The following is a 17,206-nucleotide window of genomic DNA, read 5'->3' as shown; positions in this document are numbered from 1 at the left end:
TGATGTTCTCAGAGAAAAGGGGCTTGCAAAAAACTGGCTAGCATTGCAGTTATCTGGACAGCTGGGATGATGGTCTGGAGTTCTTCAAAAGGAAAGAATGGCGTTCAGTTTTTACATAAAATGAGAAAGATCACAAAATGATACTTTGTTCACAAGGAAAGTATCCTGGCAGTAACATAACACAGGAAGTTACAACAGTCCAAGTGAGGACATTAGCCCTAGCACTGTTTCAGACTACAAGAGAACACCTGGCAGGAAATCTTGGATGRGTGCGAAGCTGGACCTGAATGAACCAGCCCAGTTGTCTCCAAACAGGTGACACTGAAGCAGTGACAGAAAGAGCAGCAGAGCCCAGGGGAGCAACAGAAGTGAAAGGAGCAAAGGCTACACCTACATTAGAATATAGCATGCACCAACAGAAATGGATCTGTAGACCAGGAGTTGCTACTGAGGACTGGATACCTCACCATAGCTTTCAAGGATTTTAGCTGCAGCTAGTTCCAGTCATTTCTGTGAAGTGAATGCCTGCTAGCTGCAGGAGTGCTCCCAGGCTGCTGGGAGGTGATCCAGAGCATGCTGAACAAGGCTTAGGAGAGATACACTTCAAAAAACATATTCCTGACCAAATTTAAACTATACTGCAGGTGCACTCAGAAATACCTAATAGCACAAGATCAGAGTGGCAGCTAATGTGCCTGAACAGCAGAAGGTCACTAAAGCTTTCAGGGAGAACAATTTTACTAGAACGACGTGAGCGACCAAAGCAGGGGATTTAAGAAAGCCAATGAATGAGAGCTAGAAAGCAAAAGGGTAGAGACAGACTTGCAATAGATGGATGTGGAAGAAATGAGGACTTGCTAAGTAGAATTGAAGTTTCAGAACAGAACAGAAATATTGAGTTGATGAACAGCAAAACCAAAGACATTTCATGAAGTACTTCTGAAATCATGAGATGTATGTTTTGTGTATGGGGAAACTTTAGAAATTAAAATATACCAGAGTTGAGATCACTTTGTTGAGATACATACATGCATGCACGCGCACACACACACACTCTTAAAATCCCTTATAAATYCTTTGCTTAGGACCTTCCAGAAAAATTGTTACAAGAAGGAGCTGACATCTTTCAAGCAATACATACCATACTGTTTTATCAATCTATATAATCACTTGTGTACCAACTCTTTAGAAATTTGTTTTTCTTTATGCACACACACAAAAAATCCCACTGAGCTCAAAATACAGCCATAAATTTGTGATTAGCAGCTGAACCACTAACATTGCTCTAATCATCCTTTTCATTTAGGACATCTGTTTCTAATTAAGAGATTGCAAGCAGCTTTGTGAATGGTCAAGAATCATCCATGCACTACTGGAAAAAGGTGCACTCAAGCACTATCCGTGCCAACACAGACATGTAGTCTAACAGCCATTATAATGTTCACTGAATTAAATAAAAGGGCTTGCAAGACCAGAGTACCCAGTATTTAATTCTGAGCATTTAAAATCAACCATGAAATGACAGTTCTTTCAGCATGCTGTGCTACTGTCTAGTTCTTATAATTTTTTTTCAAACCAGCTCTATTTTAAACAGAGGTTTCCTTGATTAAAACATAACAATTTCATGATTAAAATCATGAAAATAATATTCACAATTGGAGGAAAAAATTCCTAAAATAAAAGGAAAGGAGGCTTCAGCCAAAAAGGGTACCTTAACCAATACATGCGACTACCAAGTGAAATAGCAATATTGCAGGCAAGACAAAGCATTTTTGATAATGTTCTTTTACTGTTTTTTCAGGAAAATTAAACCTGATACTTAATTGTTAAAAGCTATATCAACTCATATCAATTTGAAGTATATAATACTTGGAATTCACATTTATAAAGTGCTTGGGGTAATCAAGTTTGTTTTCCTGCCCATCCTAACGCAAAATTTACTTAAGATTGCTAACAAAATCATGCATTTTACCAACCACATTGACTTAAAATCAATACAAGCATATTTCACGTGATACAACCGTTTAAAAACATCACTCAAAATAATCTCAACAGCTGTAAACTGCAAATAAACACAAACCCATTCTGAACAAATACAACAAGTCCTATACGGTATTGACAAGGCTCAAACACAAGGTCCCGCACATGCATAAATTTGTTGTAAGTTCACAGTATCAGACATTTTATTTCACTTAATACGCTCCATTGAATATACTAGTCAGCTAACAACTGCAATTTCTAACAAAATTCCTTACAAGACAAGATTAAAAACAGGAAAATTAAACCAGAAAGACATTAAAATAAAACAGCCTCCTRTATAAATTTGTGTGATGATAAGTGGCCAAATGTCCTTTTATTAATGGAAACAGTCATAAGTGGATAAAAGTGGCAGAGAAGGAGCAACCACCTGCCTCTGGCAACTCTCTTCATTTACCATAAGCAGAAGGAAGAAACATCCAATCACTTTTCAAACAGCAGAGGGAAAGGAGGCACAAAAATCCTTATCAGCTGAGAACAGACCAGGCTGGCCACATAGGGAGTACTTCATGACAGCTAAGAAAGGAAGCTAGTACTACAGCAAGGGAACCCCAGGGAGTAACTTCTTCCACTATGGAGACAAGGAGTCTAATCAGAGCATGGTGAGGAAGAACCTGGTAGAAACAGCAGGAAAAACTGCCATCATGAAGTCTCATCAAGATTTCCAAAATACAATTCAGAGGAGGTAGTGCTTTTAGACAAAATTAATAGMGAGAAAGACAAAAGCCTTGAAGCAACTTTTCTTAAACGAAAAGCAAGTACTTCTTTCTCCATCTCCTCTCTGCCACTCACTTTTCAAGTACTTTTTCAAGTCCTTTGCCAAAACTTAGCCGAGGGTAAACACAGTTTACCCACTTCCAATTTAAGTATTGCAGTATTTACCCTTTTGCTGTTACTCTGCTTGGACCATGAAACAGGCAGGTTCACCTGCTTTCCCATTGCTTAGCCAGAGATCATTCTGCAAATGCTGCTGTAAGAGCAGAGCAATTCGATATTATACAGATTGGTACTAATTGCTTCTACAGCTTCGAATTTTTACCCAATGGTAGGCCACACCTAGGAAGGACACTAACAAATTCAAAAGGTAAAAACAATACTATGGATCAGAATGGATGAAGGAAATGCTGCTTACCCTGAAGAAAGAAGATGAGAAAATAGACAAAGTACAGAGATGAGTCCTGGAGAAGGTGACCTGAATTACAGCAGCTCATGGGGCGGTACCCACGGAGGGTCGCCCTCCAAGTACATAATTAGTGCCAGGCCTGAGAAAAGAAATACTGTTACTAAGTTAACGCAGTGAAGGGGAGAGGGAGAGCTTGGGTATTGGGTGGATAGGGCACAGAGGGTACATTTTCTTTCTTAATACAGGAGGAGCAATGGTGGAAGAAGCAGACTTTCCTCACCCACAGCCAAGTCCTGGTGAGAATCAAGAGAAGCCACTGTAGAAATCAACTCAGAAGATCACTGCTGCTTTGGTAGAGTGGCAAGGCCTGAACAGTGGAGATAGCTTCCAAGGAAAAGCAATTCTTCTTTAAAAGGTGAAGAACAAAAGTTTTCTTTCCTTTCCCTTCTTTCCCCATCATCGCCCAAATAAAGTATAGACATTTACCCCCCACACTGAATTTTAGCTGCCCTGCTGAACATGCCAAATTTATTCTAATCTACACAGCAGAATATCATTCCTGTTATGCATTATATTATCTGTAAAAATTAAACAACAGATGGAAGATGAATGATAAAGGAATTAAGGTCTAAATTGTTAAGATTCACTCTAAAATTCACAATGTGGCATGAAACTACATTTATAACAATGTATTTAAAACTTTGGTTCTTCATCTTTAAGGTCATTTAATATTGAAGAACCCTGTAGCTTTAGGTAGGCTGCGCTGGAACATCAAAGTACACCTGGAAGGAAGCAGTAGTTGCAGGAGAGGGAAGAAAGGAGTGTGTAGCCTGGATGACCCCTTCAGAAACTATCATYTCCACTAAAGAGGAAGGAAAGACAAGTTAGATGAAGCGTTCAGGGGCAACATTCAAACACCAACTGTGAAGGAAAGACTGGGAACAGACTTCACTTGTAAACTAGAACACTAACATCTGCCCTTATACTCCACCACAGTTAATGAAGACTTTCACAATTGCTTTAGTAGTCAAAATTAGCATATCCCCAAACGAAATATGTAAATACATACATATATACATAAYGTATAGGTACACACACATACAGACAAAAGGGGCCAAATGATAAATCTTGCCAATATATTCCTATTTATTTAAATAGAAGTTAAACAACATCTGTTTAATACTACACAGAATGTAGCTTTAAGGTCAACCAGCTTTTTAAAGGACAGACTTGCAAGTTGCAAGCATAATAATATTGAGTGCTTGCTCTTAGACACGCAGCTTCCAGGGAAGAACTTGTTATAGTCACTTCATTATAGGATAGTGAAGGTATGTATGAAAGTATGTGTACATCTAAAACAAAAAGTAAAGCATGCACATACTTATTGTGCTTGCACCACTCCTGAAAGCTGGCAGTCTGTTATTCCTAAAAAGAAATTTAACACACCTGGAGCAATGGCGTATCTTGCCTTCAAAACGAGGCTTAAGTCACTGAATGCTTTATAACACACACAGAGACGAACACTACGTTATATGTAACTTTGTGGATGCTATTTCTCATTTCTAGTTTATTGGTCTCCCCACCAGAGCTCTTCTTATTTAGCCTGATGCATGGTCACATGCTTCCTTAACCTAAGGTAACCTGCAGAAGTGGGAACCCACTTAAGAAAAAAAAAAATCATCCCACAGAATACAAAATACATTGACAACCAACCACTTAAACAACAAGAGATAAGAAATTAGAAACAAAATCATAATCTTCAAAGAGCAACCAGTACTATCAGTAGGTCCACAGTGTGATAAATTAAAATTACAAAAAAGCTTCCTAAAGTTTTGACCAATAGCTGAACAAATTGTTCTTCATCAGAAAGCAAAAGTTTTACCATTGCTGCTGCCGAAGTAATTGGATGCTTAAGCCTACATATATTTTCAACAGAAAAAGCCTCAATACCTTTTCTTTCAATAAGGAAATGTCTGTAGACATACATTTATCATGCATCCTGACCTTAAAGCCATTCCTCACCACATGAAGAAAAAACAAAATCTCCCTACAGAAAGTGGAAATATTGGATATGTATCTGAACACTTTAAAAGTGACTGCCGTAATTAAGTACAGCTCTTCATGAAAGATCATCAAAGAGTGAAGGAAAAAAAGTATGCCTCAGGGATAGAGTCTTTATTCCGTGATCTTCCTGCACTGGAATCGCTCCCACATCAGTTGGTGAAAAAAATACATCCTGYTTTATAAGAAAAGCAATACCAAACCCAGAGTTTGTTGCACTCGAATCAAAATCAGGATCTAGCAAGAGCTACCCACCGCCTGTGACTTGTGACTAACTATGCAAGAGAATCTCTTTTCCCATTTCAGCTGGCTTCTGTGTTAGCCTCCTCTCTGCATCACCCGTCTCCTTCAGTAGAATTTTCTGAAGCAAAAACTGCTTATTACTCTGTTCAAAGGTCTTTAGTTTTAATTACTCTGTTTTGCAACACCATAAGCCATGTTAATCTAAGACCTTAGGTATTTATGCAAGCCCATTCAAAGATTCACTCCATCTGCTTGTTGTTATTGCAACATGGCAAGGCTACTGAATGATCACAAATAAAGTTAAGGTTTTAGTTCATTTTTAGGACAGTCAACCAAAATATCTTCAAAACAGATTGTTTGCCATTAGTTAGTAACTTTGGCATTGTGGATGCTGTTCCAAATGACAGATACTGTGCTGCACAGCAATACTATCCATGYTCAGAATGAAAATTTAGGCAAAAACAAAAGCAATATCCTTCCAAATAATAGCTGATAACTGAAATCAATCCACCCTTATTTTCTAGGCCTATAATATAACCAAGTCACCTCAAAAATTTAGTTTTCCTAAATGCTACAGCTGTTTAGATAACCTAAAGCCTCAACTGCAAACAAGTTTAGTAACCACAAATGCAAGTGTTAACAGCAAAATTCCTACAGCTTTTGTGCGTTTCAAACACAAAAACTGTGACACATTTTAAAGTCAAGTTCTTTATTTATAAGTACTCTGGAAAGTGGAAAACAGAGAAGATTCTGCAGAGCAGGAAATGGAACTTTTGCCATAATGTAAAGAAGCACCAAGGAGACTGCCAGCATCACAGCCAGTACCTCACATAGYCTTGCAGCTAATAAAATGAATTGATCTAAGGCTACACGAACTCTTACCCCTCAAATCTCTCACATGAGAAAAAGCACAGGTTCTCTCTTTATTTTCTTAGTGAGTGAACAAGAGAAAGGTATGGTCACAATGAAGGTACAGTACAAGTCAAAGCGAAAAATGAATACTGGACATCACATTTTTCGTTCTTAGGCACTAAGTGTTTTGTTCTGACATTCCCCTTTGGTGGCACCAAATACCAACTTTTTTAGAGGTGGTTCCCCTCTATGATCAGGGCCATGACCCAGTAAATTTTCAGCCACCTTGAACATCCCTGGGCTTAATACTGGTTCTATGYCTGCCACACATGATCTTGCTCCTTCTCCTAGGTTAACTGAAGAGATCACCTCACATAGGAAAAGAAACTGGAGAAAAAAAGGTATATTTTAAAGTGTACACAGTAGGAAATGATACCTCATATTTTGCGCAAGATAATATTTCTCCATTTTGAAAAAGAAAAACAGAGACTGGGCGGGGTGGGKGGGGAGAGAAGGAAAAATATCAAGAAGCAGTCATTTTTTCTACACGAAAACATTCAAAAAGACTTTTTCCCCAGCAGCGCTCTTTTCTCTCCAGTAGCATTTGAGGGGCTAAGGAGCACAGATTGCCATGAGGGGAAAAAACCCACAAACCAAAGCCCCACCTACACATACCTGCTAAAGTTTAAAATTTGATTTTGAATGTGGCACCTTATTATAAAATATATTTGTAGGAAGATTAGTCAAGGAAAAAACTGCTTCTCTCTTGATATTTTAAAATTGAATATGAAAGAATGAAAACATTTAGCAGTCTGATATAATGGCAAAAATTTAAATACTTACTGCGTAAGAGCCTATGAGGAATGCAGCATTTGCTTGCTTTTTCTGATCAAAGCCAGTATAATGAATTATTTTCTTCCTTATCAATGAAAATGACTGTATCAAGAAATGAACAACAATATTGTAATTTTCCAATTTAGACTTTTTATGCCTTCTTTTATAAAATCAGAGAAAATATAAAATCAGGCCAGGCACAATTTGCCTACTCTCAACCACATACGCAAGAGCACCAAGTATACTGTAGGCTAATTCCTCAATAGCTTCAGAACAGTTTATTGGATCCCTAGTCAGCTTGTTTCAGTATTTTTACTAGCATCCCACCTGAATCATATTTGATATAAATTATACTGATTCAGTTTTTCCTCTTTATAGGCATTCAACATTTCTGACTCCTAGTCCTGTGCAGATGACATGTATTTATGAGAACYAAATATTACATGGCATTCTTAAAATCATCACAGATGTGTTAAAATCTTAACTGATTTTGAAAATAGAATTTAGAGTTTTTTTTAATTTCTAAAGAAATATTGACTCTCCATAAATTAGTTTTCTACTAATAGCTGTTTCTAAAATATGACTTGAGCAGAAACTCTGGAAAATACAGTATTAAATTAAAACACTTTGATTTCTACCTTATCAGAAATAACTTTTTAAAATTTCACCACAGTGCTTGCTGTACAGTTTCCTCTAACTTAGAAAGGGGGTGGGATGGAACTGTTAATACCAAGAACAATGATATCTGCGATGGCAGCAAAATTTCTGTGCTAACTTACCATTACAATAAATTTCAATGTGCTTGAAGCTGTACATTTCAATTGATCAACTGCAAATCTATCACAAAAGATCACCATTTAAATATCAATGTTACTTGCTCAGTTATTCAAGGCACTCAAGGCAAATAAACCCCAGATATCTAACAAAGGAGGGTCTCATCAATCTTAACACAATTCTCCAATATCCCAAGCTAGCATATTCAAAAGCTTTGTATTGCTGCAGAGTACCTTGTTAATAAAAATCAAATAATCTTGTCTCAGGCAAATCTATTCGTAGTGTCACAGGCACAAAATGAATCTGAATCATGGGCAAACTAGAATCAGTAACATACACCAAGGAACAGAGAAGAAAAAAAAATCCCTGTTAAACTATAATGTTTTGTATACTTCCCAATTTTAACAGTTCAGTGGCAGCTTCAAGATCGAAGCACTTTGGAAGAGGCAAACTGTGATTCACACTAATGCTAATAAGCTTTTTATCTGCCTAACAGGTTTTGTAGTCCAGCTTCTATTAGAGGTCAATTAACTTGCAGTGGTTCACTTTAATATAGGAGCTCTCTGTTTTAAAGACACTATGTTCTACCAAGAGTCTAATCCTGAAGACTACTGAGTACCCCTCAGAGATGATAACTTTCAATTCCCTCAGTGGAAGTGCAACAGKCTGTTCAAGACCATGCCATAAATGCTATGATTTGAAGATCAAATGTTGCTTCTTACAAATGTGATGTCAGGACCAGGAGAGAAACCCTTCAAACACAAGCCATTTCAAATAAAAATATGTTGCACTGTATCCTAAAGGTCACCCAATATTGGCAGATCGCCAACGAGACTAAATTCCAGAGAAGGCAGGCTTTACATTCAAAGAAGTTTGTACCTACTTAGTGATTGTCTTCCAGCAGTGTAATATCCTTTACTGCCAYGATGGTGCAACTTACATCTTAAAAGTAAGCAGTCTTTCCCTCCTGACCTTCCTCCTCCTTAAATGCATCTTGATAAAGTTTAACATGCACATTCAAAAATGAGCTTGATGAAGACCCCAGGGAAGCACTTCAACAACAAACTTTGGGCCTATTTTTTTTTTTCTGTTTTGAAAACACAAGAATATTTAATAATAATAAAAGTGTTACCTTTAATTTCTTATTTAGTTTGCAGCAGTATCTGTAGACCATTGCCAGATTGAGTGGTCCAAAATCTGCATAGAAGCTTGTAAGAAAAAGGGGTAAATTGTTTATACATGAACTCTGTAAATGCCTTCTTTTTCTAAAGTGAATGCACTAAGCAAGGAGTAATAATATATACATGCATTATTCTAAACACAAGACTGCCTTCTTGCATTCATACTATTTTACTGGAGGAAAGTTTTGTCATCTTTCAGTACAGACTAAAAGAGGCACTGTTTTCTTTGTTTTCCACACAAAACTACTCAGAAACTATCTGGAATACATAAGGCTTGAAAAGTTCTCAGTAAAATATCACCCTGTAGCACTAGTTTTGAAATTATTTTAAGAATCTGAAAGCCATGACTTTAGAAGGCAATTAATAGTACCTCACAGATAAGGAAATAAGTTTGTTTACATACATGGAGTGCTCCTGGTACACTCTGGTAAAATACCTCAATGAAATAAAGATATAACACACAGTACTGCTAGAGAAAAGTGAATATAGACAGCAAAGAATCACTTTGCTGAACTTCATTGTATTTCAACTCTGAAATGAATTTGAAAAAGAGTATGTCCTTGGTCAAAAATGTTTGAAGTACTAGTGGCATTTAAGATTATATACAAAGGCATATGCTATTCATTACATGGGAAATATATCCATCCTTGGCTCATAAAGGCTTGTATTAAGCTTGCCAGTTTTCTCCCTCATTCTAGGAAGTTTAGACACTCCACCTCACACTTGAACAGCAAAAGACATCTCCTTTAGCTCAATACTCCAACATGTGTTTCTGCACAGATATTGTTGCAACATGCCCCAGTATCTTCCAACAAGAATTGTTATAATGAGAGCTTCTGCTTTGAAAAGATTTTTAAGAAATTCTGATGAGAAGCCAAGAAACCATTCTAAGGGGCATAAAACATTGTGGCAGATAAGTCTGAGAGGACAGAACTTGTATAATTAGTTCTATAATGGGAAAGATGTGTTTCCCTCAGCTACATTAAAAACAGAATGCCAGTTAAAGTGGCTCCTTATTACTCTTGTTCTGACTAATAAAATGACTGTACTTACTTCTCATATACAAGTTCATCATCTATGCAGAAATAATGGGTATTTGCAGCTCCGCTCTTTGGTTTTTGGCAGAGAATTGCAAAATGAAGGCGATCTGAAATGTAAGAGAATTTAAACACTATATTTTTTTCTGCAGAAAATCTAAAGTATTGCTCTCAATGAAACAATTTTATATGGTTTTAAATGAACCACATCTTCCTTTAAGTATTACTGAGCTAGACATTATTATTTCTTCGGTGCTAGGTAACGAGGCACACAAAGATTGAGACTTTTTGTTTAGGAGTGGTTCCATGTGTAATCCATGGCTCTTTAGTATTCTTTGCCAAACAAAGCATTCCCAAGAAAGCTGCCTGTTTGAAGACTGAAATACAGCATGAACTCGACTTGCATCCATGCACACAAGAGAGACCTACCTCCTCTGGGTAACAGTCTGCCACACAACGGACCTCAGCTGTTGCAACCTGAACACCAACTGCCCCCTCCAGCCCCTTCAAGCATGAAAACCGCAACACCTCCAGTACCTACGTTAAACTAAACTGTAAGCTATATTGACCTTGAACTGCAGATGATGCTTCCAATTTTCCAGTAAAATGGTGATTTTGATGACTGCAGTGTGAAACATAAGTTCATAGCCACACATGCCTGAGGCATGAGGAAGCCAAGCAGGGGATTGCACCAGTGCCTCTTGCCTCCGGCAGAGGAGCAAGGCTGTGCTTGGGCCCTAGCTGGCTATCACAAGCTGATCTGGGCAGCCTCTTTCAAGTGTGTGTGCTGGCATCACCTTAGTTTTGCCCTAGTTTGTTTTGTTAAGCTGAGAAAGAAAAAAAATGCAACTGCTACTCATATAAATTATTTTTATGGCTGTGAAAGCTGTAGCCCCAGTGAACTTTAAACACTGATGGTACTGCTGCTGTAAATTGCAGTGCTTGTGGTAATTGGTCAATAAAAATTGAGGCCCTTGCAGTGCATAGCAGTATCTTTTTTTTCCTGTCGAAAAAAAATAGCATTATAAAGTATAAGGGGTAAAGTTCAAATCTAAAAGGAAAGATTTTATTTTTTGCTTTGCCCAAAAGAGATATATTACTTAAATATCAAAACAGATCACCTGCACATAAATGTAGAAGTATACTTTTCATACAGGAGAAGAACTGCAACTCCCTTCTCTGAGAGCAGAAAGAAAAAATCACTTTGTATCTTAGATCAAAATCCTCCACAAGTTCACTAACAATCAGAAATTGTCCCTGCAAAATAGACTGTAAGATGTAACACCAAAATATGCACCAAAGCAGGCCCCAAATTCTGTCTCAAGGCTCACATGCTCAACACTCACTCCAAAAGCAGTACTGGGGAGGTACACAGCTGACGATGACACTAGACAATGTGTATTCAGTAAATATACATTTTTGCAGAACACCAGTGTGACAACAACAGTTAACTTCTGCATTTACAGGTCAGATGGAACCAGTGGGATGCACACTAACTACTGTGCATGTTAGGCACCTACTTCCCTCCCACTCTCAATAGGAGCAAGGCACCAAACTTAGTTATTTAACTACTAAGAGTCCCATCATGCAGGCATAGTACCTGCAATATGTAGCTGCTTTACCAGCTGAGGAACTTATGTTATTTCCAGCATTTAACAAAGCATTTCCCGAAAATAAGCTAAAGGGTCAAACTGACAGAGTAACACTGTGACTAAGTGGCTAAACTGCAGGACAGCAAGCGTGGAGGAGCAAGTGCACCAATACCCCAAGCGGATGCAACGTGTGTTGGGGGGGAACTGCAGACAGACAACCTCAGAAACATGTTTTGGCTGACACAGGCCAGGACAGGGGGGATACCGACACCACCAGCCTCTTAGAGCTCCCCTGCATCTGTCCCTGCACTATTCCCTATGCTGTGCTAAAACACATTGTATGAACCCAGATCAGCATCGACAACAGGTGTCCTAGTACATTTAAAAAATAATAATAATAAATAAAATTCATTGATGGTTGTGTTCACCCTATGGTAGGATGAGTGCTAATATRTGCATGGGAGGGAGGGCTGGGGGCAGAGGAAGAAGCAAAAATACGAACCGAGAGGATATGATATCCAGGGACTGTGTTTAAACAGGCATTGCCAGATTAAACACTTTACAGCCCTAAGCTGTAATTTCACACGACTTCTAAACTGATTTAATGGCTGGCTGCCACCAGGTTCCCAATATGGGAAAGTTCTCTTCCGCATTAGCTCCCTGAACCAGCTCCATGTGGGTCAGCAGCAGGAACACAGAGCCAGCAGCTCTCCCTTTGCGGCACTTGTCCTTCAGACCAATCTCATCACTGCATAGGACTGGGCTCTTGGTGAGTATATCAATATTCATACCAATGTCTGTACAGAACAGTTGTAGTAATAAAATTCACATGCTACCTCCCTGTACACTAACCTCTTCACAAACCTTACATCACCGTTGAAAATACGAAAGCACTGTAGAAAGCGTAATCCAGGAGCTCAAATACAAGAGTGGGGGAAAAAGAAAACAAATACAAAGAAATATGTTTGCATAGGCCAAGGGACTGAAAGATTTTAGTGCTTTGCTCCAAAACGTAGCATTAATTTTGGAGTACCAGAATCACTTGCTTACATGAGGATCCGCTGCAAAAATAACAATTCATGTTTTGAATGAATAGCACATTCACAGCCTTTTGAATTGCTGTTGGCATTATATTCCACACTAGTATGTTTCAATCACATTAGTTGTTGCTATTCTTAAGACACCCGAAAGAGTTTAGCTTAGAAACTCAAGTTTAATGAATTTACATAGCTACCTCACAGCAGCAGCAGTGCATGTCAAATGCCATTACCCTGATAAGCTGTCCATTTCAGTGCACTACTAACAATTGCTCCCTATTAAGTAAACAACAAGCACCATCATTTTTAGGTGTTTCCTACTGGGAGATTTGAAAATGAACTACATAGAAAAGTCTTCTCTCATAAATGTATTTACTTTTCTCCTGTCTTAGTAGCCTGATACCAGACAAAATGATAAATTACTTGCTATGTCTATTTTCACCCAGTTTTTGCAAACACATTCCCAGTTTTGTTTACAGTAGCCAAGGATTAGTGTGTTAATTTTTGAACATGAATAATATACACTGTGAAATGAGTACTCCTGCCTTAAGTATCTGACCGCAGGATAAGGGCTTACTACCTATAATACACTGGTGAATTGATTTCAACGGGACTCAACAAAGATTTGGACTAAAGGAGCAAGCCTTCCATTTTAATATATATTTATGTTTCCYTGGTTTATTTTATTTTTTGGGGTATTGCATTTACATTTAATGCACTATTAAGTGCATTAATATGCAGTATTAAGCAGTATGCTTCCAAATTCTTTCAAATTTCAGAAAAAAGGTCATCCTTACACTATCATAAACTAATACGATTTTTCTAATCCTCTATCAGAAGAATGAGATGCAGTTTACAGGCTGCTTCTGCACTGCAATTAAAAGATATGATTGCAGCAGGTTAGATACATTTCAGTTACATTTAATTTTGTTAGTCTCAAATAACAAATTAATTAAAAATATAGAAACATGGACTTCACTGCAGGATATTAACTTCAGTAAGCATCCCAGGTGCAAAATAAGCCTGTATTCCCCTAACTGAAGACTATGCTACCACAGCTTCACTGCTGCTGGTACACGGACTGGTGAAAATAAAGCTAGTACAAGCATGTCTACACAAGCTACAGTCATGCATTCAACTGCAGCACGCTTACAGGAAGAAAAGCTTTTTTGCTTGTTTTTCAGATCAACAGTATTTTGTGGAAAGGTCTCTGTAGAACACTGAGAGCTACCACTTCATAATCACATTTATGTAATTCTAGAGATGACACAAAACAATCTCTATTTCCTTTACTATCAATCTGCCTGATGTTTCTAAGGATCTGCTGTAAAGGCCTAAGAAAAAAATATTTCAGTTATTCAAGAACCTGCTAAATACTGAGCAGGCACTTATTGTAGACAACAACTTTGTATTCAAATAGCAAAGATTATTTCATAAAAAGAGAAATGCTGTATTTGTATTTGATTGTTAAACAGATGCCTCACACAAAAAAATGCAGAGGAAACTGACAGTGCAACTGAAAACAGCTTAAGCCTGTTTTGAATTATCAGGAACATAACCAGAAAGGGTTTTGTTTTGTTTTGTTTTACAATTGTAGCAAAAATGCAGCTTATTTTTAGGTTTGRAATTAGCACAACTATTTTGTTATATGCTAGATTTAAAAGGCCCCAAAATATAACGGAGGCATAATAGAGAATGTAAAAGACATCAATGCTGTTGCAATGTCAAAATGTAAGCAATAATGCAAGTTTTTTTTTTTTTTTTTTTTTTTTTTTAAGTTATTCTGTCCTGGAAAGGGTTCAGTCACTCATCATTACAATATATTTCAAATTTAAGCTGTGACATTGTTGGTAGTACAGCAAAAGCCTAGCCTTCTGAGAAAGCAAATGATTACCACACTAAAAAGTTAAAGTAACTTTTTATTTAAGAGAGAACTGTGAAAAGTTATTTCAGGGTCACATCATGACTGATCAACATTCACTTATCACATATATAGTCCTTGTGCTACTGCTGCTGTCAGATTTAAAAGACTACATCACACATGTTCCTGCACTTTTAGTGCTGGATTAGAAAGTAAAATCCTTAGACTCACTTTTTAAATCTTCAGTTCAAGACTCATAGGTGAGAGGTGCCTATCATTTTGATAATATGGTGAGATCATTTTGATAAAAGAATAAAAAGAACTTTTGTGCTGAGGTAGCTGTATAATGAAAACTAACTGAAAATATTTATAGTCAAAATCTTGAAAGGCTTGGTGACATTCAAAGAAAGTGTTCTTATCATTCTCAGAAAACTTTGTTTTCTCCATAATACACAAGCTTTATAGCAGCAAACCAGCAATACTGAAAGAAAACTTGTTTTTCTTTTCCGGTGAAACCGCTGAATTCGTCAATGAACATATCAAWCCAAATGCTATTCCATAAAAACTCCAAATGGCTGTGCAAGTAAAATGATTCTCAATTAAAGAAAAAAAGGTATATATGATACAAATTAGAGAACTTTTTAAGTTAGTTCCTCACTGTAAGCAAAGCGGATATCCACTTAGGAGGAGGAAAACAATCCTCAATAAATGTCCCACTGTTTGGCACTTAAAATAACTTAGTTCCAGAYATAGTTATTGCCAAACTCATTCTGGAATTAACTGAAGAGGTAAGCAAGAAATACACACTTTTTGCCTGAAGTTTATGTGTTACTATTCCAAATCTTCTTTAAAATGCTACTTACACGATTACAGCAAAGACAAACAGCCCCAGAAAGCCCCAGAAAGGAAATCTACAGCTTTCAAGCATCTCAAGTAAGATTGCTAAGTTTTCTTTAAGTTGTATAAATTACTGCTTTGAGAGATCACTAGGATATAATAATATGCTTCTAATAAATGGCAGAAATGCATTCAGACCCAACAAATTGAATTCATACCAGCAAGCCCATGCATTAGTTGACAAAGACAAAATGGTACAACTTTCTGTGCAGCTTACCACACCACAACAAACAGTATTTTAAAAAGAATAGTTTTCCTGAACCACCCTTAACAGCAAACAAAAAATACTTAGAGTGCTTTTTAAAGATGATTCTGACACACAGTTGATAGACAAAACTCACAAGGAAATAAAGAAGTGCAGTAAATACTGTATGTATTCTGAGTATTAAATCTCTGCACATAATGGATTACAAGATCTATTGTGTATAAACGTAACATCAAGCAAGAAAATACGTTACACTCAGAAGTCTTTACAAGTATTTGGGTTTGTTTACTACTGTTGTTTTTGGCAAAGATGAAAATGAGGGAAGTGTGCAGTGTTCCTAATGAGTTTCGCACTGTTTCTGTAAGCAGACAAGCTAGTGCAGATCTTTTAACCTATACAGAATCTAAAATATTTACCAGTATGCTTATTTTCAAGAGTAGCGCCTTATGCCTTTATCTATCTCCAGTGTAGAGCCATTAATTCATTTCCAGAATTACACCACAGAAAGGCAGAATTGCCACTTTAAGACTTGAAATAACTTTTAAAACAGCTGAATGAAAAGGTAAGCTTATAGGCTTCTTATTTTATGGTTTCTCTATTCAAAAATAAGTACATCACATTAGTGAAATAAAGATTAGACTATAATTGTTCCGTTATTAGATGCATGCAGCCAATAAAGTTTTTTTTTTAAAAAAAGAGAATCTTAGAGTATCAAATTCTAAGAATCTACTGCATTTTAATGAAGTTTGCTATACTATATACTGCTCTGTATGATGACATCCCAGAGAAAAAACACAAGTCCAATGCTATGTGCTCCACTGTATTATTTRAACAGGCAAATGTTTCTTTGGAAGAGAAAATACAGTAAGCGGAGAAGCCTATTTAATGCCAGACTGTATGGTCAGACCCAAACAACTGCTGCCTAAGAAGGGTTTTGCAGACCTGTTTGCTGGAGATCAGAGCTGGGTAGGGCTGTGCAATACTGGTAACATCTTCTGCTATCAAAAAGGTTTCACCTGCCCAACTAGGGGGTTTCGGTAGGGAACTTTAAAACAGTACCGTCACGATTTCCAGTACAAACAACTGCAGTTAAGGAAGACACACACATGGAGTTACACAGCGTCACGACTGTGCTTCTACCGTTATGTGTCCCCGTCCCCCCCGCGTAGGACACGTCTAAAACACTGCTTTTTCATGCTGAAGAATTTGGGAATTTTAGTTCCCCGGCACTACTAGGCTCCTTTACGGCAGGAACCTGCCCGGGACCTCACGTCCGCGCTGCCTCCCCGCGCTTCGCCCCGCACGCGGGCGGCTCCCGGCCGCTTCCGGACGCGCCGCTCCGCCGGCAGCGGCTTTCTCCGCGCTGACGCCGTCCCCGCGCCTGCTCTGCCCGCACGCACTTTCCCATTTGCGCCCGTCTTTCGCAGAAAAGACAGCAACGAGGTTTGTTTCTGTGTTTTTCTTTTTTTTTT

At 37.7% G+C, this 17,206-nt stretch overlaps 1 protein-coding gene across 1 annotated transcript in view; it reads right to left on the bottom strand.

Moving 5' to 3' along the window:
- CDC14B (cell division cycle 14B) overlaps positions 1-16,746 on the bottom strand; it is a gene marked incomplete at its 5' end in the record, with an annotated part of 42,776 nt that extends 26,030 nt beyond the window's left edge. Inside the window, 4 exons of the mRNA XM_085312166.1 lie at positions 7,160-7,252; positions 9,057-9,132; positions 10,159-10,252; positions 16,677-16,746. Of these exons, the coding sequence (XP_085168292.1) occupies positions 7,160-7,252; positions 9,057-9,132; positions 10,159-10,252; positions 16,677-16,746 (333 nt within the window). The remainder of the gene's footprint in view (positions 1-7,159; positions 7,253-9,056; positions 9,133-10,158; positions 10,253-16,676) is intronic.
- Positions 16,747-17,206: the final 460 nt, after the last annotated feature.

This window comes from Rhea americana, unplaced genomic scaffold (assembly GCF_003343005.1).
Source record: "Rhea americana isolate MKP2758 unplaced genomic scaffold, rheAme1 scaffold_11, whole genome shotgun sequence".
Taxonomy (NCBI): Eukaryota; Metazoa; Chordata; class Aves; order Rheiformes; family Rheidae; genus Rhea; species Rhea americana.
This window is presented reverse-complemented; position numbering and strand designations above follow the sequence as displayed.